Source organism: Botrytis sinoallii (assembly GCF_014898435.1).
Source record: "Botrytis sinoallii strain Bc 23 chromosome Unknown BSIN_019, whole genome shotgun sequence".
NCBI lineage: Eukaryota > Fungi > Ascomycota > Leotiomycetes > Helotiales > Sclerotiniaceae > Botrytis > Botrytis sinoallii.
The window spans coordinates 372,127-394,718 of record NW_024066046.1 but is presented as its reverse complement, the minus strand read 5'-3'; the positions used below and the strand labels follow the sequence as shown (position 1 = coordinate 394,718).

Genomic DNA, 22,592 nt, shown 5'->3' with positions numbered 1-22,592 from the left:
TCCCCATCTTGAATATATATCCTTTATAAAACTGTTTAGCTTTATTGAAATCTTTTAGAAAAAAATAATTCTAAGATTCTCCTTTGAATTTCAAATCTTTAGTAGTTTCCTGAGTTTTTCTTTCTTTAACTATTGCTTTATCAGAAATATAGAGATTGAAAGAAATAGGAGAATAAAGAGGAGCACTGATTATATCTTTGTAAAGAGAAGTCTTGAATTTCTATTGCAAAGGATCAATATCGTCAATTGTTGTATCGATAAATCCTCCTATACCAATGGATTGATCGAATGGAACAGGTTTCTTGCTAGCATCAGATTTCTTGCTAGCTTGCTTAGAACTAGTGCTAGCGCTTTCTCGGGATGTCATAGTACTGATAATAGGAAATAAAAGAAATAAAAGTGAGAAGGTATTTCAAATAAATAAGTTAAGTAATTTGTAATATTATTAATTAGTATTGATTCAATAATAAGATCAGGAATACGGAAAATATAGTTTCCATTATTATTAGTAGACCTCTAAATATCTATATTATATTCTGTTTAAAGAGCTAGCTAATGAGGGGAAGTAGTAGGTCTTATATAGGCACTACTGAAAGAGCTAGTCTCCTTCGCATTCGCCTAAATACCTTTGATACAGTAGCCATTATATTGAAGTCATTCTTTTGAAGTGAATTCCCTTATTCACACACTTAGGTTGTTTGTTAGAGCTTGAGATGAGTTTGAACGGAAAAAGGTTGAAACTCGAAGTCTTACTTAGTATTATACTCACTACTACCCTAAATTATCAGCTTCGAACTCTTCAAAGGTTGATTTTCCCTCAAACTGGAGGTAATATGTTCTATCCTGTTCCAGTCTCGAAACCCCAAAGCAAATTGAATGTCGAGATCCTCAAAGAATAATAACATGCAATTGTCTTGTGAATTTCAACTTTTCGGGCTTAAAAGGTGGATGGAATTATGAACTATTTCAACTCTTGCCCAGTAGATCTCATCTTGAGAATTCTTAAGCTCATTGAAAGTCGAGATCTGCCCAAGACAACAACTTACAGTAGTCTTATTTTTTTCAATCTTGTGGGCCCAAGGAATAACTAAATCATAGACAATTTCAACTCCAGCCCACTACATCTCGTCTCTCGAGAGTTCAAAAGAAGCTGAAAGTTGGGATCTACTCAAGACAATAATTCACACTAGTCTTGTCCTTTCAACTTTCTGGTCTCAAAAGAGAGATTAACGTACAACAAATTTGGACTGTTGCCCATTGGATCTCGTCTTGGGAGTCTGAAAAATAAGAAAAGTACCCTTTTCTTTGAGATATTCAGTCTTTCTGGTCCTTCATAATCCTGTTCCCTCCTTCCAAAAGATAGGTTCATCCCTAAACAACTTTTACTATTCGCTGTTCGGGCTTGCCCCAAAGATCACAAAGAATTGGTGATCAACTTCTCAACAAAGCTTTGATCTTATCTCAGTTAGGTTTGCAGCCCTGAAAGACGAACTAATTACCGAGACAAGCTACATACTTGCCTGCGAACTCTTGTCCCGAGAATTGTAAGAATCTAATTGTATGATTCTGAACAAGATATTAAACCTTCTCGAAGACTTGATACTCGATCTGGACCTTCAAAATACAGATCATCAACAGTCCAACATGAACTATACTCTTTTCATTGTTATTCATAATTCATCAACATTAGCATGATTTCAACATTCATCTCTTTCGAAATGTCCAAGTCCCCTATTTTACCCTTCATTTGCCGAGAAGTTTTCTAAGACCCCTTTTTTACCTTCATATACATCAAAGAAATGTCTTAAAAATGAATAAAAGGTATTTAAATCCACCAATCTGAATCTAATTTCACCAAAATTCACTTAATAATATGTTTCCTCTAATGAATCTCTTTATAGTATCAATTTATGTGTTAATTTCTACTTTTGTTAATGAAACCGAGGGTTTAATAACTGATTTCAGATACATATTTATGCATCACATAACAACTTATCAAGGAGAACACTAGTTTTGTCTATTTCTCTCTCCAGGTGTAATCATTTCAACATAAAACAAACATCAATGGATATAACTCCAATATTCATTGACAATATTGATAGAACACTCATAAAGTACATAAAATGAAGCTCAAGTACTAAAAGGTACTACAAGATGCTACATACTTAAACAAACAAGGCAGAGACAAGCACCAGGTAGTCATATTCACCAGATATCATTAACAATCATCACAACAGCCCACAAACAAACCCTGCCAAGCCCCATATTCCCAACAGATGTGCAGCTCAACAGCTCCTTCTCTATCAAGGTTCCCAATGACGCAAGAACAGCTAGTACATCTCTAGTACCCGCTTTAATACCCCTCACCCCGCAATGTCTGAAGCAAAAATATGAGATATCAGCAAGAAAATTTGGATAAACGGCCCCGTGATCTCCACTATTCTTCCTTTTCTTCCTCATATTCACCTCCTTATCGCTCCGATCTCGCCCATCCTCTGAAGTCCTCGAGCGTAAAGCAGTATCTCTAGAGCTGCCCTCTTTCTTCCAATACAACTTCACAAAATACGGTCAGAATTCCGTGAGTCCCCCAGAGCAACACTTTATCAGAACTTTGTCTAACTTACTTGCTACCTTAGAGAACAGGATACTTACTATTACTACCACTACTCTGGAAAGAGAGAGCTTCAAAGGTATTGGGAACATTGTGTTTCTTCTCGCAGATCGATCAATGTACGTATAGCTACTCTTTAACGAGTGTCCCCCTCCTTTATTACTCCCGAATACCCTCAATATCCTTCATCTATACCGGTCAAGCAAGCATTAGAGCTTTGAGCACTTCTAACACAATCCCTCCGGATAGCTACACGAAGGATTACTGATATATCAGAGTCTCCATCGTTCATACTTCGAGGCTTCTTCCACAAGGTATGTATTATGCATTTTTTTCATTCTTTCTCCCTCCTATTGTCTTCCTTGAAACTTCGAAAATGGGAGAGCATAATGCAATTGTAGTCTGGACCTCATCGCACAATCTAATCACGCGCTCACACAGACATTAAACAGTATTCAACGACAGCAGTATTACTTCTCGTTCAGAACTTTGACTCTTCGAGGTTCTTGCATAATAAGGTACCTCTCCCTTTACTTCCTATTCCTCCTCAAAGCCTCTCTCTCTTGAATCGGAACATTAACTAACTATTACACCCCGATCCAGATCACATCTATCAATCTCCCATACCATACGACTCCCAAACTCTCAAATAACACTCCCACGTACTCGAATTCGACAATTTGATTGGATATACAGACTGATTTTACAATTTTGAATAATCTTTCGATAAAGCGACTTTCATTCACTTACCTCAAATCGAACCCCTTCACCACGCTACCACCTAACTTTCTGAAACACCACTTCAAATATCGAACTAATCCTCGAAATAAATCCTCTCAGCCTTCCTTATTCCTCATTCACAACTACGATTGCAATAATAGCTTCAATATCAACAATAATACACCGAATTTCGTACGAAATAACACTCTGATACCCATGCAAAACGATTAAACGACAAATCACACACATTTTCGACAACAAACTTTCACATCACTCGCACAATCCTCAGATCGCCCATCATGTGCTTCAAGTCGTTCTGGGGCTACACCTGTGGCCACTGCAGCTTGCCCTGCATTACAAAATGCCCAACTACCGCTCAAAACGAGAATTTTCCCCCATGTTCTATTCCGGCCTTACAAACCATTCCTGCCAACCAATTCTGTCATGCTTGCATGCGTGTGAGTTGGAATATGAGCGTTATAGCCGAGGAGAATGCTCATCGAGAGAGACATGAGCGAGGAGAGTGTAAGTGTGAGGTTATATTTGATAGGGCAGAGAGAGAGCGTCGGGAGAGAGAGCGGGGTGGTGATTTGGGGGCTAGAGATTTCAGGAGAGAGGAAGAGGGAAATGGCAATGGGAATGAGAGAGATGGAAATGGAAGAGCTAGAGCCGGGGGACGAGGAAGAGGCCGAGATACCGGTGCGAATACTGCAGGTACAATCGATAACGCTGGCGATAACAACCACGGAGGACGCGAGGGACAAGGCAGACAAAGGGAAGAAATTGGCGGAAATAGCGTTATGATGCAAGGATCAAACATTGAAGCTATGATGAACACTACACCACCAGGTTATCGCAGTCCTCATCCCCGCGATCCAGCCTCTTCCCACCGATACTTCCATGTCGCCAACGTCCATAGAAGAGGACCATACGACATGAATCCCGTTACGGGCGTTGTACCTGCTCGGCCCATCGAGAATCCACCAATTAGGACAAGTTCATCTCCTATGTACGGAGATATGATGATCATTCCCCCTGATCCAAGGATGTCAAACATGGGTGTCTATCCTCCAGGACATCCCATTCTCGCCAATCACAGAGCTGAAGCCCATGCATTCCACTCTTTCGAGATGCCTCCACCCCCCTCTTCAGGTCCTCCTAGCTATCGGAATCCCAATTTCGCTCCATCTACTTATAGCGATGGAAATGGTAGCACTATCTACCCTGGAAACCAGCACTCTTGGAGCCCCGATCCGGAGCCTACTGCGCCAATGCCAATGCCAATGCCAATGCACGGTTCCGAGAGAGGACCAATTGGTGGCATGGATCCTCGATCATACAGTCAATCAGGTCCACCAAGCCAACCTAGATTTCGACACACCCCTACTCCATTTGCAGATCCAACCAGCTATCCAATGATATATCCGCAAAATCAAGTCATGGACACTGATGCTCACCGAGAGACCTATAACTACGCAGGCTACTACATGGACCGTCCTCATTTCAATGCCAGCTCCAGTGCCAATACTAATGCACGCGGCTCACCCCAAACACGCGCCCAAGGTCCTGCTGGCGTCTCCATGGCCGAACACCAACCATTGAGCGGTTTTGCTCGTGCACCCACATTCTCCCCTCTTTCTCGTGGTGTTTCTAGTCCAAGAAATGTATGGCACGCTTCGGATAACGGTTTACCTCCACTCCCACCACAGGTTCCCTATCTAGGGGACTTGCCTTTGGTAGCTCCTGCTGCTCCGAGACATTTCAATGAGGGTCATCATGGAGCTAGACGCAACGGACGTCATGGGAATGGCAATGCTCAACGCAACACTGTTCAAAGAGCTAGAACCACTCAATCTATGGGACAACTTCAAATGCAGATGACTACTACTACCGGTCAAGTTCAAACTGATTCTCAATCAACGCAAGCAACTACTCAAGCAAATACTATTCAGGGACAGGCTCAAATGCATTCTCAAGATACACCTGCTACTATGAAAATTGCCCTCTTGCGTACGCCAAGAGTCATCAGCAGCATGCCACGACCAAACTCAACAATGTAAAGGGATCAAGCAAGAACAAGGCAAAAATTTCAAGTAAGTTTTCAAATGCAGATAATTTTTTGAGGATAGTCATTTATGTCGTGCAATGCTGGAACTATGCTAACTCAGCCTTTCACTTAGAATTTGTACATTGAGAACAAAGGAGAAAAATCTGCGCCGGAATTGCTTGAAACCACTGTACCATCACCGGCATCTTATTTTCCTTTCTCACTTTCCTTTCGTCGAATCACGACTACCGATCAACTTCTCCGAAGACTGCGAGTTTGATTAGCATGGATCTACAAGCGACAAATGTTTTCATGAAAACTTACCCAAATCCATGGTACCAATGATAGCAACCGCGTCAGCAAGCAAATGTCCTCTTGAGATTTGATCGAATCCACCCAAATGAGCGAAACCTGGCGCGCGAATCTTGCATCGGTATGGTCTTTCACTTCCATCACTTACAACGTACACACCCATTTCACCCTTTGGTGCCTCAATTGCGGAATAAGTCTCTCCGGGTGGAACAGTGTATCCCTTGGTGAATAGTAAAAAGTGGTGGATAAGTGCTTCCATGTTCTCCTTCATAGCAGCACGGGGTGGTGGAGAGATCTTGTAGTCCTCTACTCGGATGGGTCCAGCTGGCATCTTATTCAAGCATTGATGAATGATTCGGAGGGATTGTCTGAATTCCTCCATTCTGCAGAGGTATCGATCGTAGCAATCACCATGAACACCAACTGGTACATCGAAGTCGACTTGGTCATATGCATCATAAGGTTGGCTCTTACGGATGTCAAATGGAACACCACTACCTCGAAGCATAACACCAGTGAAACTCAAGTTCAGAGCGTCAGCGGCTGAAACGACACCAACTCCTTTCGTTCTTCCAATCCAAATTCTATTATCGGTAAGTAGTTCCTCAGTTTCGTCGATACGGTCGCCGAATTGAGTGGCCCATTGGTAGATGTCGTCAAGAAGTCCAACTGGAATATCTTGATGGACACCACCTGGACGAACATATGCAGCGTGCAAGCGGGCTCCTGAAACTCGTTCGTAGAATTCCTACGTTGGATATCAGCACCATTACATTTCCTTAGATAGTCAAAATAAATAATAATAAGATTTCCTTACCATAAGCTTCTCACGTTCTTCGAAACCCCACAAGAAAGGTGTAAGAGCACCAACATCCATTGCGTGAGACAAGACCGACATAAGATGATTCAAAATTCTAGTGATTTCAGCAAAAAGCGTTCGAATCCATTTTGCTCTCTCAGGAATTTCAACATTTAGCAACTTCTCAACAGCCAAAGAGAAACATTGCTCATTGGTCATCATAGAAACGTAATCCAATCGATCAAAGTATGGTAAAGCCTGGATGTATGTCTTATATTCGATCAACTTCTCAGTTCCCCGATGCAATAAACCGACATGGGGATCCGACCTCACAATTTCCTCTCCGTTAAGCTCCAAAATTAAACGCAAAACACCGTGAGCAGCCGGATGTTGAGGGCCAAAGTTCACGGTATAATGGCGAATCTTCCTCTTCTCCACATTTTCGTCTTCGTGCAGTCTTGAATCGGGAGCCACATCGAGATGATCTGGAGTGTTGTTAAATGCGAAATGTTCGTCGGTAGGAACTAATCTTGTGCCCTCGTATGGCTCTGCGTATCTGCGGGCTGGGAGTGCTGAAAATGCTCTAATTGAGGCTCTTGATGTTGAGGGACGAAGTGTGGTGGGTCGCAACGAGCATCTAGTAGCTGTGCGCCCGGCCTGCCGGAATAGTGATGCGACCATTGTGAACAAAACTGAAGAGATACTGGATAATTTTTACCAGATCTCAATGTTTTGAGAGAGACAATGAAATGAGACTGAGGAGTGGAGAGTGAGGCCGAGTCAGCGTTTGCCTCTTTGATTATCTTGATGATGTTCTTGACTTCTTAGCACGGATCTTTTGTTTAGCTTTGCTTATTTAAGATCATTTGATTGGCTGTTATGGATAGCAAGGGTCGGCGCCGGTTGATCTTTGATGCCGATATCAAAAATTTATTTTTTAGTATATTCAGAATCTTTGCGACAGTGCGACTGAGAGTAGAACGACCCCGCGATCGATTTTTTACTTGGGTTTGGAGGATTATACGAAATGGCACCAAAACAAAAATATACTGCGGCTGATGCCCCACCACCCAGAAGCTTTTCTGAAAGAGAATTGGCAGCTAGAAAGGTACAAAGTCTTCACATGTACACTGATTTCATTTCTGATTCCGTTCATAGATAGTTGGAATAAACACCGAAACCGTCACCGACATCACATCCACAGACTTCCCAGGTCATTGGCCTAACGAAGATCATGCATGGAACAAACAAAGATTCGCCGAGAATCTCCAAGTGCAATTCCACCAAAACGAACCACTCCTCTCCTCATTCTCCCTCATTGGCATCGATGCCTCAGTCGCCAATGCCTTCCGTCGAATCCTCATTGCTGAAATTCCCACACTCGCCATCGAATACTGTTTCGTCAAAAACAACACTTCTGTAATCCAAGATGAAGTTCTCTGCGCTCGTCTCGGTCTCGTACCATTCAAGGGAGGAAAAGAGGGACTCTTAGATTTCATGAAATGGTTTCAAAAGCCCGAGGAAGAAACCCCCGAAGAAGAACGTCACCTCGGCTCTTTCGATCATAACACCATTCAATTGACCCTGAAAGTCGAATGTACACGCAACAAAGAAGCTGCTCCAGGAGAAACAGACCCAAGAAAAAAATACCACAATGCACATGTATATGCGAAGGATATCGAATTTAAGCCTTTTGGAAGACAACTCGAGTATTTCAGCGGCGAGAACACTATCAAGAGTCCCAATCCAGATATTTTGATCGCGAAGATGAGACCCGGTCAAGTCATTGATATCGACATGCATGCGATTAAGGGAATTGGAAGGGATCACGCCAAGTTTTCCCCAGTAGCTACAGCTTCATATCGGTTATTGCCAGTGATTGATATTACTCAACCAATCTTGGGCAAAGACGCAAAGAAGTTCAAGAGATGTTTCCCTGACGGCGTTATTGGAATTGAGAAGGTTACTGCAAAGGAGGCAAAGATTAAAGGAAGTGGATATGAAGGACACGAGGGTGAGGACAAGGCAGTGGTTGTAGATGCTATGAGGGATACCGTCAGCAGAGAATGTTTAAGACATGAGGAGTTCCAAGGCAAGGTCAAATTGGGGAGAGTCAGAGATCATTTCATTTTCTCGATCGAGAGCTTGGGACAATGGGATAGTGATGAATTGTTCCTGGAGTCGATTAAGACACTGAGAACAAAGTGTGAAGCATTCAAGACGAGTTTACAAAACATGACAAAGTAATTTGTGGAGATATATAGGGGAGCATTGCAGGAGTTTTAGGAAATATGGCGTTGGTTGGTTCATACGTGGATAAATGGGTATCTAGATTCTAAAGAGCTTATTGTAACCAAAAAATCAATGCCATTTATATGATATCATTCTCTCATAACCTGGTCATAGGAAACTAGATATGCAAGCTATCAGAACTCCTTTTGCCTATGATCCCGCTAAATCCACTTCATTTTCACATCATTCATTCTTCGTCGTGTTTTCCAAGCTAAACTCCGGCTAAGCAGACACACTCTCATTCGCAGCAGCATCTGCCACAAATTCCCTGGAGAATTTCAGTCTGTACTTGAACATGACTGAACCTAATGACGGATCTGTCACTGCAACCTCATCCCCGTCCCCTGTCATTTCTCCCATCTTCCTCGACAAGTTGTGCTCAGTCTTCACGCGCAAGCTCTCCGGGCTCTGCATGTACAAAGACTTATTGTCGGCTGAACGAATTGAAGGCTTCTTGAGCTGTGCTTCTGGTCTATGTGCAAGAGAATCAATGAACTCCTGAAGAGTCAAATTGGGGTCGATGCTCAAATCCCTTGCCAAGTTTCCACACACGGGACAGTCGTCCTTCTTCTCATGCTTGAAGGTGTAAGTGTAAATGCCGTCGTCTCCACTGTACATCATGTAATTTTCTTCCAACCCAAGAGAGGGATTGGTACTGCTTGCGATTTTGAACGCTTCATTACAGCAGCTTGCCGCGATTATTGCGTTAGTTGAGGCGATTGCTGGAATAATATTTTTGACCACTCCTTGTGTCAAAGAATAAGTAACACCCGGGATGTTAAACTCTTGCGCTCTAGTTAGGGCCTTCTTGTAAAGCCAAGTGATGTGTTCTGGATCATCATTATCTAGCTTAGGAAATGGCTTCTCTTGCTCCCATGCCATAATGTGAGCCCACTCGATACAATGCTCCGGTTGGCGAGGAATTGTAGCTAGCGTACAGAGAGGAACTGCAGCTCTTGGTGCGTGCATATCAAGTTGACACTCGATACAAGAAGTCATGGTCGGTAAGATTACACGGGATTGACCTTTGAATCCTAATGATACCGTTAACAAATTTGCTCTGAGTGCTTGAAACATTTCTAATACCTTCGGTACCTCCGTCAATCAATGGCTTCAGACTGTCCGGGTTTTCCATATCAACCATGTCGACCAATTTAGAATTAATCCATCGTCGGGCTTCGATACTGTCTAACCCGCATACAACAATGCTGAATTGCATGTAGAATTCCTCATCCTTGTCTTGGATCTTGCAATTATGCGGCACAATGGTGACACCCTTTACTCGTTTCTCCACAAATTTGGCTGCAACTTCAGCCTTGGACTTGCCAACATCGCTATGGCGGAAAAGAAATTGTCGATTCAGATTTGAAACATCGATTGTATCTGAAGCAGCTTAGTTAGAGTGTTATCTCAGATTAGGTTGAACAAAAAAGTACCCATATCAATCACATGAATCGTCTTGAATCCTGATAGCGCTAGATTCTTCAAGATTTCGCAACCAAGACCTCCCGCTCCACTACTTTCTGTTAGCACTCGGAGCTCTATTCTGTGAACTTCCTAGGCAACCAACATTACCCTGGAGACGTGTTAGCAATATATTCTTATTTGTTTTCAAGAATACTTACAAGATTTTCATATGATCGAGGAGAGCAGTGCATGCCTCGCTACCATCAAACTCCTCATCAGTAAATGGTCCAGGAGTTCGACGGATATTGTCTAAATAAGTCCTTCAAATTGTTAGTTTAGTAGTAAACAAATCGGAAGGATATACGTACCATCTTGAGAGTGATTGGGTCGCCATAATTAGAGAATTTGGGTGTTCAATAATTTCTCGAGTACTTCGCTGCGGTAAAGGAATTTGTTGTAGAAAAGGGTAATTGTATGATCAAAACAGCTTGGAACTGTTGGAAATGGAGTGTATTCTTATCGAGGTGCATGAGCTTGTTAGCGCTATCACAAACGCTTTAGCCGCGATTGCCCGCCGTATAGCTAGTTGGACGAAGAACAATAGACTCTGAGAATCAAAAAAATTACTTGAATCTAAAAATCTACTCAGAATCATCCATTAACTGAAACCAATACAGCTATGGATGATCTACTCACACCAGTGAGTATAGTCTATAAGAGACAAGAGCAAAAAGATGAAAATGCTCTTATTGAGGTTTCTACCTCTTCAAGTTCACCATTAATCCAGCCAGTCAAAAAGACCCATTCAGATCCTATACGCATATCAAGCGCTGAACAAGCATTGGAAACTCTGAAAAACCAGCCTAGCTTTGACGACTTGAAGTCGGCTCTGGAATTTCTTGATAATGAAACAGATTTTAGTATTACTTCTCCAGGTCCCCTGGCTTCTCAGCTAGTTCATGTTTTGGTGTCTGAAGTCACACCCAATTACTGGAGTATTTTTCATGAGTCAGGCGGCAGGGCCAAAAAGAACAAGCAATCTCCTATTTTTAAATTACTGCTTAAATCAATTCGAAGTACAACCGGTATTAATGCTATATTGCTGAATTTAAAGCGACTCACGCAGCAGTCCAAGGAGATTAAAAAGAATATAGGAGGTAAGCTATCCGAAACTTAGGTTTAAAGAAGCTATTCATTTGAAGATCTAACGATATATAGGTCCAAGCATCGAAGAGAGTCTAAAGATACAGCTGCAACTTTGTGTTGAGGTTCTTGAAGGGGAAAGCACTGTCGAAAAGCTCTGGAACACTATCACTAGTTCATCTGATGTCGCTATCAAGCAGAGAGTTCTTTTCAACGAGTTCTTGAACTTAATAGGGAGTGGAAAGGTCATTGGTATCACTGCCGAGGCCGAAGCAATCTCTAATAAACTCAGTAAACAGCCAAATGACAAGCATTGGGTCGCCGATGGAGGCTCCTATAGCAGATGGCTGGGCCAAAATATCATCTTCTGGATGAAAGCCCTGCCAAAAGACTCCGAGCAAGCATGGAAGAGCTGCAACGAGCTCTTTGGGAAGTGTCTTAGGCTTGGTCATATTGGTAAGACTACTCATTGGATTGATTTGATTTCATCGCTCACCGGGGTCCAGATAATATTTCCAAAGAGATTTTAGGCTCTCTACTCTTACAAAAAGAAGAAGATGCAGCAAAATTCTTGAAGCTATATGGATACCTTCCAAGCTTTGAACAACGGAATCTACTTCATACATTTTTAAATCTATTGTCACGGGATAATTTATCATTGGATATCACATCGGAGGACGATGAGAAGTGGTGGCAAACAAATGAAGTCATCGTATCAGCAGCGGCTAAGCTCATTAGCATGCTAATCGCTGATAATGAGTCGCGGAAAGATCATCTGATAACTTGGTTGACAAACTCCTCGGGGGCTGGTATAGGCGAAGGTGTGGCAATTCGACGTGCTGCAATCGCATCCCTCTCAAAAAGCAAGAAGGATATGGAAAGCATATTGGAAAGAAGTTTGAGCCAGTTTGGTGATAATTTGTATATTAGACATGCGCCTACCTTGCAACAAGAAGGTATGCTTTTTCAAAAAATCAAATGCCATTCCTTTGCTAATATGATTCCAAGTACATGCACAAGTTTCTCCTCCTGTCTGCTGGATACGTTGTAGAATGTCGCCTCTTCGACTTGCGATGATCATGAGGTCCGGTTCTCATTTGAGTGTTGTTTCAAATAGATTAGCTGCATCATCACCTCGAGCACGCTTCTTGGGTATGGTCATTGGAGAAGCCATGTCCAGCTTAGTCGATAAAGGAGATAAAATCATGGATTTCAAGATTGAAGGTACGAAAACGTCCGAAGCAAAATGGTACAAGAGTTTGGTAAACGTATCAGATACAATTGGCAATCTTGAGCCTCTCAAGTCGACGTTTGTTCCAAAAATATCGAAAACAACGAAATCTGCAAAGGCCAAGCCAGCTTCAAAGCCAAACCCCCTCAAAGGAAATTCTAAAATCATCTCCATCGAAGAAATTGAAGACGATGACGAAGTAGAATCTGATGACGATGGACTTACTCCTTATGCCAAACCTGATTCCGATGTCGAAGACTCCGATGAAGATCCAACACTTGTCATCAGAAACAAACCAACAGCTCCCGTCTATATTCGTGATCTCATCACCTATCTAAGAGATACTGAAAACTATGATCGTCAAAAACTAGCACTTACCACTGCAGCTTCCTTGATACGGCGTAAAGCCAACTTTGGCGCAGAGGTCAGTTCTCACGCGGAAGAGATCGCAACTCTTCTTGTTGGTTTGCAAGATAAATATGATATCGAGAACTTCCAAGAAATGCGTTCCCAAGCTATGATCGCCATCCTCATTGCACTACCAGAAAAAATGGGCCAATGGTTTTCGAAGACATTCTTTGATGGTGATTATTCTCTAGCTCAACGTGCTGCAGTTCTTACCACACTCGGTCTTGGAGCTCGGGAGCTAGGTGGCCATGGTTCTGAAGACAAGTCTCTCACCAATGCCACTGGTTCATCTTCATCTTCATCGACTTTTCCTTCCAAAAAGCTCCCAGAAGCAATGCACAGATACTATTCTCCGTCTCCTACAAAGCCTGCTCTTACTGCTCTTAGCGCAACAGCCAATCCCGTCGAAGCCCTAACCAGCAGCCTGCAAAAAACTTTCCTCGCGCCTCTTGCAGCCCAAACAGCCGACAGCTTAAGCGGTCCAAATATTCTTAAAGTCCGTACTTTTTCCTCGCGCCTCGAGGTCGAGAAAAAGCGCAAAAAGCCCATCTCCAATGCCCTTGCCAAAATCGTCTCTACCTCATTTTTCTTCCCCTTAACCGGTCGCTTTTTTATTCATCTCAAAGCCTACGGTTCAAACTCTTCTTCCAACATCACTTTCCAACCCTATCTTCTCAGCCTCTTTCTCAAAACCCTTAGTATAATTCTCCACTCTTCCGGACAATCAACACTAAGTCTTCCACAAATGACGAGCGAATTTTGGGATTTATGTCTTGGTTTAAGAATGCAAGCGATGACAGATACGGTAGTGCAAGAAGCGCTATTGTTTTCTTTTATGACGATTTTGGAGATTAATGATAGAGATCTTAGGGGTCTGGCGGAAAGACATGGGAGGGAGTTATTGGAGACGAGGGAGTGGGTTGAAGGGGTTTTTAAGGGGATTGGCGCGGGGAGTGAGGAAGATGAAAAGAGGAGATTACTTGCTGCGGGCGTGTTGGTCAGAATTGGGGAGTGTGTGGAGAAGTGGCAGAGGCTTATGGTGGGGGATGTGGTAGGGTTTACGTAGACGAATCGGATGTAATGCTGAGAGAAATGACGTCTTCTTGCTTTTGATGCATGAGCCAGACTTTTAAGTCCCCGTCTCGAGCCCGGATCGTCGTGTAGACAAACTTGCAGGAGATGTTGATCAAAGTAAGATAAGAAATCGATTGAAGCGAAGGATATAGATGTAAATTGTTTTGAGAGAACTTCTGCACCAGTGAATTTTCACAACTGGTAAGAAGAATCGTACGATACGCTAATTGGATATACTGAGGTCACAAATGTTGAACTGAATGAGCGACTGCTTTTTCAAAAATACCTTGTTCGATGACATAATCTTCCAATACCTAGGTAATTATTTGCACTTCTCCCAGGTACGCTGTTAAAACCACGCCGCAATAAAAATAGAAAATATTTTACATCTTGTCCGATATCCTTCATATTGGTTGTTGTCCAACATGCATTCTAAATCCCTTTCACCGGCTAAAGGTTCGCCCTGTCGCCCCCTGCCCTCATAACCCCCCTAGCACTATTCAGCTGCGCCCCTAGATCTTCATTCCAAATCCACTTGCACCTCTCCACCAATTTCTCCTTCATACTCTCAATATTCACACCTACGCCATCACACCCTATATCCTCCTCATTCTCGAATTCATAAAGTTCCGCTGCTTCTCTACTTGTCTTCACTACCTTTTGACTCCTCGGCCTCCTAATCTCGTCGTACGCTCTAAACGCCCCTTCAATGTCACCCACTCCCTTGCAGTCTCCAAGTAAATTACTCAAAACAAAGGCATCTTCGATAGCTTGCCCCGCACCTGCTCCTTGATGGGGAGTACTTGCATGAGCTGCGTCACCTGAGAGCACAAGCCTACCTTTATAGTAAGTTGGAGCAGGAGGGTGATCGAAGAGAGCCCAGACGTCTGGTTTTTCTATAAGTGATAAAATGTGTTTTGCATCTTTACCCCAGCCTTCAAAATCGGAGAACATGTCTGACTCTTTCATTGGGATAACCCATTTTTCGTTTTCCCACTTTCCATCCGGTTGCGTTTGAAAAGCTACGACATTCATTGTGGCGCCTTTTTCAATGGGGAATGTTAGGATCTAGAGGGATGTTAGTTTCTATTGAATCAGACGATGGAAAAATACTTACGTGACTTTTATGGCCTAGATACATCTGACTGTTTTTGGCTAAATATTCTCCAACAGCTCCAATCGCCTTTTCCATGGGAATCAGACCTCTATATGCATACTTTCCACTAAATACCGGTGAAGTTGCTTCATGATCATCGCCCAGAACCATGTGTCTCGTCCTCGATTTAATACCATCACACCCAATCACCGCATCCGCCTCCGCAGTCGTTCCATCCTGGAAAGTCATCAATAGCCTACTTCCCTTCTCCTCTACCTTCTCAACTCTCTTTCCAAATTGTGCGATTTCTTTTGGAACCAGTTTAACCAATTCATCGAGAAAGTGAGCTCTGTGAACAGAAGCTTGTCCATAACCTTCGGCCACAACTTTAGCCAGAAATTCTCCTTCTTTAACTGGTGGTTTTCCTGTTTTGAAATCTTTCCAGCCTTCTTCGGACGTGCCTATCCGGAAATCAAACCAGACATCTCTTTCTTCCGGTGATCCATTGTAGGTTGCGCAATTGTTAAAGCCTCGTTTGATAGCTGGATCTATCAATTCCATTGCTCTGATGGAATTGGGTCCGAATGATACTCCTGCACCCTGTGGAATATGAGCATCAGAGTAAGTTATAAAGGAAAACGTGTGATCATACAATTTCCGCAAATGCAGGCGCGGCTTCGTATACTATGCATGGGATGTTTTGTTTTATGAGACCAATTGCCATACATAATCCACCGATACCTCCGCCTGAATAGTTATTAGGTGAAGTTTACTTTGATTTTAAGGTTGCAACATACCGCAAATGGCGACATGGAAAGGTTTCTTGGATTGAGTGGATGCTGACATCATAGAGAAAACAATTGGGAACACCTTGGTCTGGGTTATGAGATGGTATATGGTATCGAAAGAAAATTATAGGTAGAATATAACGAGAAGACGACTTGGAGAAGGAGGACTGAGCATACGAAAGGAAAGCACATCTCAAAGGAAGTAGAAGTATATATAGTAGAAACAGACAACTATATCTGGGGTATACTGATGTGGCACATACGACCGCTTACCACTCCAACATCAAGCTCATTGTCATGTATTTCGGAGCCGCTCTTGCCAAGCTCCCCGCATTCAATCATTTATATAATTGATTTATCAATACTTGGGAAAACATATACCATTCAAACCCCAATTCGGGCCTCGGCATACAAAGACGTTACTAAGTTTATCCCCTAGAGTGCTAGAAATGGGCTCCGAAAGTGATCCGTGCAATATACCTTGAATAATAAAGCCTTATTGGATAGAATAGTTCTTTTAATGGTTTTTCAGTCATATTGTTTATAATATAGAATCTTGATTTCAAATTTCGGTTTTTTATAATTTGAAAAAAAAAAAAAAAAAAAAGAGATTGAAAATCAGTAAATGTTATTACATTCGAAATTTTAATATAGAAATGATATTGATTGAATTTTATATTAAAGAATAAATGTGGATATTATATTAAATTCTCAAAAGTTTGATGATCTAATTGGTTGATGAGATCCCTGTTAAGCGACGGAGCCCATCTCTGGCACTCTAGGGGATAGAAATACCTTGGCCATAAGAGGTCAAGGTCGGGGAGATAACTCTGTCAACTCTGTCCCGAAAGAATCCGAAACTAAAAAGGAACTTGCGTCGGTCATGCAGAAGTGGACCAAAGCACTGTTCTTGAGTAATCTTGCACGTGATCGCGCGCTCTGAGCGCGTTCTTCCTCACACGCGAAGTCTTATCGTTATCGCCCCCTCATCGCATCTGGTTCTTTCTATCACTACCTACCTTCATCTCCTCCTCAATATACACTAGAAGACGTTAATTTGCTGGTCCAAATACTATCTTCATTCGCTCCTTCAAATAATCGACATCATGCCTTTAGGTTGGGAGAGAATCAATGCCAAAAGAACACAACCAAATAACAATATCGTCTTCATCAAACCCCTCTCTGGTGAAGATCAATCCAAATCTCAAGAATTTTTGGAACGAATTGCCGCACAGTGTACTCCCATAATGAACAAACATCATCTCGCTGTTGCATCACTAGAAGAGTATCCTCCCAATCTAGAATTCTGGGGTATGATCCCCCTTCTCAGCTCATTCCAGATATACTAATCAAATATGCAGGTCGCAATTTCAATAACGGAGAAGTCATACAACTTGTACTCAAGTCGCCTTCAACATGCAGATGGCTGCCGTTCAAATTTGTTCAGATGGTTATGATGCATGAGTTGGCGCATTGTAAACAGATGAATCATTCTGGGGCATTCTGGAAAGTTAGAAATGAATATTCGGCGGAGATGAAGGGGCTATGGGAGAAGGGATATACAGGTGATGGACTTTGGGGACAAGGTGTACTATTGAAAGATGGTGCGTTTATGGGAGATCAGTTAGGTGAGGGAGAGGTATTGCCGGAACACTTATGTGGTGGAACTTTTAAGTCGAGAGGGGGAGGGAAGAAGAGAAAGGCCAAACCGAAGATCACTTATAAGGAGCAGAAAGAGAGGAGAATTAGAAAGAAATTTGGTGTTAATGGAGTTGCTTGTGAGTCTAGCATCTATATCCTACTAATGCTAAACCTCCTCTTCAATCTCGAAGCACAGTACTAATCCAAACAACCGCAGTAGGAGAAGACGTCGCTACAAAAGTCGCTCTTGAGAAAGGCAAAACGAATCGATCCAAGCCTAAAGTAGCGGGTAGTAAACGAGGCCGAGAACTTCGCGCTGCTGCTGCATTGGCTCGTTTCGGAGTGAAAAAAGAAGAGCCAGACATTAAAGACGAAGATCTAGTCACCGATAGCGAAGCAGAAAGTGATGTGGAAGACGAAATGTACATCAAGCCTGAACCAGATGATGCACTTGATCTTGATGGGAGTAGACTTGTGGATCGAAAGGGGAGGGGAATGGTCAAAGTTTGTGAAGATGAGGACAGAGATAATGAGGATGCGAAGAGAGAGTTCGAGGAATTAAGAGGGATGGAGAGTATTGAAAGATACTTAAACCGGATAGCTCATCAAAGATTAAACGGGAATCGCAAGAAGAAGCGTCACCAAATGGGCCAGGGTCGTCAAAGACAGAAAAGCCGACTAGAAGCAAAAATATCGAGACGAATACCCCCACCGCAAAAACCCCTTCGATCAAACCAAGACCGCCCATCGCTATAGCCCCCGAAACCAAATTACAAACACCTCCTCTTAATTCGGCGTCGCCAAGAACCAAGTCTTCACCCCCATCTCCATCTCCATCAACCTGTCCAATCTGCTCCCTAGAAAACCCACCCAACTCCCTCACCTGCACCATCTGCGCCAACGTGCTCCGTCCCAAAGACGTACTCGACTCGTGGAAATGCACAAGTGCAATTTGCAGAAACGGGTCGTACATCAATGCCGGAGATGTCGCCTTCTGCGGTGCTTGCGGAGAAAGGAAAGGGAAAGCGATATGAGAGCGCTTGTTTTGGAGTTAGGGGGTGGAATTTTAGATCGCTTTCCTGAGAGCGGGGAGTTAACGATGTATTTATGACGGAGTTCCGGGAGTGTGGGGAGGGGGGGGGAAGGGGGGAATTAGTTCGTAATGGGTTTGGTATTTGTACAGAATAGATTAGATGTAAGGTTAAGTTTATCATTTTGGGAAATAATGAGAATGAGAATAGGAAATCAAAATAATTAAAGATGTTAGAGAAATAATATAAATTACCTATCTACTCATTTCGATAGATATTGAGGTAGTAGATAAAAAGCTCACCGGTCGATACCTTATTCTTCTAGGGTTAGTCATGTCACGTTTTTCGAAACTTCAAATTCCAAATTCGAAACTTCAAAGAAGAATTAAAACCAGATATAGAAATCAAGTCACCGGGAAGGAATAACGAAATCAAGAGTGTCTTTTTATTTTTTCATATCACGTATTTTGTATTATATATTATTAATGAGCTGTATACTATAAGTATGAGTTTATAAGTATGAGTTGTAACTGGGTTTATAGATATAAGTTGTGAGTTGTAAATTGTGGACTATAAGTTTATAGGTATGAGTTTATGGATATGAGTTGTATGCTATAAGTTGTAAGTTATAAGTCTGAATTTATGAATATAATTTTATGAATATAAGTTTATGAATATGAGTTTATGAATATAAATTTATGAGTATGAGTTTTTGTGTATTTTTGGTAGAGAAAGAGAGGTACAAGGTGTGATGGGATGGGATGGATGGGCTTGGGAACTGGAGTTCAGTAATTTTTTGTCGTTCAGTTGGGCATCTAGCTGTCTTCGTGAATAGATAGATAGATACTTTATATATATGTAAATAAATTTAAATATGAATATCTTTCTATGTATAATTTATATGATGAGAAGAGAGAAGAGAGAAGAGATGAGACGAGACGAGACCAGATACATCCTACATACCTAGTGGTTTTATAAAGATGATATGATAAGCGTTACTAGCTTTTTGCTTCGAAGTTTTGAGTACGTATCATTCTTTGGATAGTTTGGACGAAGCAGAGAAACCTTGGAATGAGAAGGTTTGTGTAAAATCAATTGGGTAGATAAGTCTAATAGTATTGTGCCGAAGATGGAAGTACAACGTTGATGGATGGGATTCAGATACGTGTTGAGCTGTTCTCGCAGTATCGTAACTCATTGGATTTTATGCACTCGCTCTATGTTTTCTCATTCTTTCCCTTTCGTCCTTCCTTCCCTCCCTACGCTCTCTCTCTCCTTCTACTAATCGATAACATCATCCCTCAACGCAAAAAGTTCCGCCATCATTTCTCCCGTCCTACTCCTCACAGCATCATGATACATTCCATTAGTAACCCACTGTTTACATCCCCTCACCAATCTAACTGTTTCCTGCGCTAGCCCAAAATCCACGTACATGTCATCCACATACGTAGCTGAATACATGGGAACTTCATTTCGTGCCAATTGCCATTCATCGTATAGAGGGGGCCATTCTGTGTATTCGGCTAGGATCTTGGCGGCTGGGTAGATAGCGGAAAGTTCGGGGGAGGTTTCGAACATGAAGGGATAAATCATTTCACCGGAGAAGAAGAGCGGCTCGCTGATTAGGGAGGAGGGGGAACGGGGACGCCCGGTGAGCCATTTGAATTCGGAGAGGGACCTTCCTACCTATGACAAAGAAGTTAGGGATTAGATGAATGGCGATAGAGGTGATGCAAGAGAACTTACTCGGTCGGCGGCCCAGTCTGAGGCTTTGCCTTGGCAATAGATGGATTCGTGCAAGATAGCGTAGATTACATTGTTATCCATACTATGAGAATGTAAATGACCATTTATCAAGGGGAAATTTGGGAATAGCGAAGAATTTGGTGAGTGTTGGAAGTGTGAAAGGGAAATCTGAAAACTGCTCACCTGACTATATCCTCAATAACCTTAAGAGTAGGTTTAGTAATGAACGAATACTGATCCAAATCCGAACTCATCCTTAACACAATATCATGAACCAGATCCAAACCTCCATGGAACCCAAACTGAATACCCATAGTTAAGAACATTCTCACAGTCAATGTACCACCAGATGGCATTTGAAGTCCATTCTTAGCGCTAATGTGAATTGCCAGACCTTGAACAACAGCAACATCTTCGGGAAACTTTTGATAGTAGGCCCGGTTTCTCTCAATTACTTTTTGAAAGGTAGCGCGATAGACTCGATCGGCCGAGTGACCAACTGGGGCAAGACCACCGCTGGTGAAAACTTCACGTAGACCTTGGTGGTGAAAAGAGAGATATGTGAGGATGCAAAAACCACCAAATGATTGGCCGAACACGGACCATCTGTATGATGTTAGCGGGTGTTCACTCTGGATTTCAATAACGTGGAATCAATGGTATGAAAGATGAACTTCGTCTGTGTCGAGAGACAAAGTTTTGAAAGGGGACGGGAAGAAGGAAATGTTTTGGGATAAAAAAACAATTGGAAATGAGAACTCGGAAGAGAATGAAGAAAATTACATACTTCTTGAGTTCTTCAGGATAATCAGCAGTGAGTATCTTTCTTATAGCCTCACAATCCCTCACAATATTATCAGCTCTGAAATGCTTAAGATAATCGGCTTGACGTTGAGCATCTCCCTGCAAAGCCAAAGTACCAGCTGAAATCGGATTACTCAATCCAGTTCCCCGCTGATCAATATATAACATTTGATAGCCTTTATCGAGAACTACATTGGTAATTGGAGAATCTTGAGGTGGTCTGCATCCAAAACCTGGACCACCTTGGAGGTAAACAAACCAGGGCTTTTGGGAAGACTTGCGGTTTTCTTCTTCCGTGGGGTTTGTAGCTGGATTCTCATACTTGATTACACTACGCGCGAATATTCGAATTGAGCCTTTTGATTCATTAGAGTAGCTAGATAGGTAGGCTGGAGTTAGAGTCTTATCTTTCAAAGCCGATACTCGTTGCTGTTTGTTGGGATTACAAGAAATTCTCTGGGGATATCACTCACTCCAAAGGAACCTCGAAAAATAGTTCCGAAACTTTCAGCTTTCCTAGGGATATGTTAGTTTAAATTTCTTGCTTAGTAGTGCTAAGCAGAGAACAATGATAGATTCAGATAGGAAACAGGACAAGTCATGTATTGTTTGTAGATTGAGCCCAATTTGAGCAGATGAGACCAAATTGGTCATGACAGATACAAAAACAGGAATATGTGAGTGTTTTCCAAACATAGAGAATCAAAACGAAGATAATATCTTACCTGGTATCAAGTGTGTTTTTGAATCCACAAGCTGAGATAAGGACATTTTGCTAGGTAGTTTTGAGGCTGGTGTTGTCCTTAACAATTTGAAGAGTTGCTTGTTGAGGTTGAGCATAAGAAGTATCTCAAGAAAAGGCAATTCTATAAATTGAAGGGTACAACAAGATCGATCTAAAGAGATCTATAAACTGTTGGATGAGCACACCGCTGACTGAAGTGCGCTTTGCTTAATATGATATCTCAAGCTCAAAGAAAGATAAGCAACGGATGGTGGAAAAGAGTGAGATTGTACACCTATTCATGTATGATACTTGAAGAATATAAGGTTAAAGGAGGATCACCGCTTTTATATGTAGCGAATGTTATCGGGTTGAGATTTTCACAAGTGTCTTATATGAAGATATAATCTCTATATATAACATATACGGGACTTGAGTATTCACGCACCTGTCTATTTGGGGGACCTGGTGGACTCCAGGAGGGGAAGCCATGCAAACGTGGGGCCAAGTCGGCCTTCAAGGGTAGATTGCTGGATTGCTGGATTGCCTCTTGCTTGCCTTCTGCACATTTAATAACACGCCTGCGCTATCACACAACACAATCCACCCCACCAAGAAATAACCAAACATCCATCTTTATCAAAGAAGAAAGAGTTGATTGAAATAACCTTGGAAGAATAGGGAAAGCTTAAAGGTATGTGATATTCAATACCTC

General features: G+C 42.1%; 8 protein-coding genes across 8 annotated transcripts; 4 read left to right on the top strand and 4 right to left on the bottom strand.

The window, feature by feature from the left end:
- Positions 1-3,630: 3,630 nt before the first annotated feature.
- On the top strand, positions 3,631-5,391 carry EAF02_009317 (uncharacterized protein; the record flags this gene model as incomplete). The annotated part of the gene is made up of 1 exon (XM_038905365.1): positions 3,631-5,391. The coding sequence occupies one exon, from the start codon at positions 3,631-3,633 to the stop codon at positions 5,389-5,391; it is 1,761 nt and encodes a 586-aa protein (XP_038754818.1).
- Positions 5,392-5,623: 232 nt separating this feature from the next.
- On the bottom strand, positions 5,624-7,170 carry EAF02_009316 (uncharacterized protein; the record flags this gene model as incomplete). The annotated part of the gene is made up of 3 exons (XM_038905364.1): positions 5,624-5,646; positions 5,703-6,438; positions 6,508-7,170. The coding sequence occupies 3 exons, from the start codon at positions 7,168-7,170 to the stop codon at positions 5,624-5,626; spliced, it is 1,422 nt and encodes a 473-aa protein (XP_038754817.1).
- Positions 7,171-7,462: 292 nt separating this feature from the next.
- Positions 7,463-8,839, top strand: EAF02_009315 (uncharacterized protein). Its single transcript, XM_038905363.1, has 2 exons — positions 7,463-7,597; positions 7,648-8,839. The coding sequence occupies exons 1-2, from the start codon at positions 7,517-7,519 to the stop codon at positions 8,734-8,736; spliced, it is 1,170 nt and encodes a 389-aa protein (XP_038754816.1). The 5' UTR covers positions 7,463-7,516; the 3' UTR covers positions 8,737-8,839.
- Positions 8,840-9,003: 164 nt separating this feature from the next.
- Positions 9,004-10,582, bottom strand: EAF02_009314 (uncharacterized protein; the record flags this gene model as incomplete). Its single annotated transcript, XM_038905362.1, has 6 exons — positions 9,004-9,815; positions 9,868-10,164; positions 10,218-10,297; positions 10,352-10,357; positions 10,407-10,508; positions 10,557-10,582. 6 exons carry the CDS (start codon positions 10,580-10,582, stop codon positions 9,004-9,006), a joined length of 1,323 nt encoding a protein of 440 aa, XP_038754815.1.
- A 285-nt stretch (positions 10,583-10,867) lies between these two features.
- Positions 10,868-14,036, top strand: EAF02_009313 (uncharacterized protein; the record flags this gene model as incomplete). The annotated part of the gene is made up of 4 exons (XM_038905361.1): positions 10,868-11,345; positions 11,407-11,787; positions 11,838-12,287; positions 12,340-14,036. The coding sequence occupies 4 exons, from the start codon at positions 10,868-10,870 to the stop codon at positions 14,034-14,036; spliced, it is 3,006 nt and encodes a 1,001-aa protein (XP_038754814.1).
- A 458-nt stretch (positions 14,037-14,494) lies between these two features.
- On the bottom strand, positions 14,495-15,986 carry EAF02_009312 (uncharacterized protein; the record flags this gene model as incomplete). The annotated part of the gene is made up of 4 exons (XM_038905360.1): positions 14,495-15,112; positions 15,162-15,740; positions 15,793-15,887; positions 15,938-15,986. 4 exons carry the CDS (start codon positions 15,984-15,986, stop codon positions 14,495-14,497), a joined length of 1,341 nt encoding a protein of 446 aa, XP_038754813.1.
- A 1,048-nt stretch (positions 15,987-17,034) lies between these two features.
- EAF02_009311 (uncharacterized protein) lies at positions 17,035-18,603 on the top strand (the record flags this gene model as incomplete). The annotated part of the gene is made up of 4 exons (XM_038905359.1): positions 17,035-17,239; positions 17,290-17,706; positions 17,787-18,117; positions 18,171-18,603. The coding sequence occupies 4 exons, from the start codon at positions 17,035-17,037 to the stop codon at positions 18,601-18,603; spliced, it is 1,386 nt and encodes a 461-aa protein (XP_038754812.1).
- A 936-nt stretch (positions 18,604-19,539) lies between these two features.
- Positions 19,540-22,293, bottom strand: EAF02_009310 (uncharacterized protein). Its single transcript, XM_038905358.1, has 6 exons — positions 21,879-22,293; positions 21,627-21,669; positions 21,137-21,529; positions 20,533-20,955; positions 20,350-20,431; positions 19,540-20,289 (listed from the first exon to the last, which is right to left on the bottom strand). Exons 1-6 carry the CDS (start codon positions 21,991-21,993, stop codon positions 19,882-19,884), a joined length of 1,464 nt encoding a protein of 487 aa, XP_038754811.1. The 5' UTR covers positions 21,994-22,293; the 3' UTR covers positions 19,540-19,881.
- Between the last annotated feature and the right edge of the window lie 299 nt (positions 22,294-22,592).

Bases quoted from the DNA above. Each gene is read 5' to 3' on its own strand.
- EAF02_009315 (XM_038905363.1), top strand. From the start codon at position 7,517: ATGGCACCAAAACAAAAATATACTGCGGCTGATGCCCCACCACCCAGA. The intron at 7,598-7,647 runs GTACAAAGTCTT...TTCCGTTCATAG, and splicing joins GAGAATTGGCAGCTAGAAAG to ATAGTTGGAATAAACACCGA.
- EAF02_009310 (XM_038905358.1), bottom strand. From the start codon at position 21,993: ATGCTCAACCTCAACAAGCAACTCTTCAAATTGTTAAGGACAACACCA. The intron at 21,530-21,626 runs GTGAGTGATATC...CTACCTATCTAG, and splicing joins TTTTTCGAGGTTCCTTTGGA to CTACTCTAATGAATCAAAAG. The intron at 20,432-20,532 runs GTGAGCAGTTTT...ACATTCTCATAG, and splicing joins GTTATTGAGGATATAGTCAG to TATGGATAACAATGTAATCT.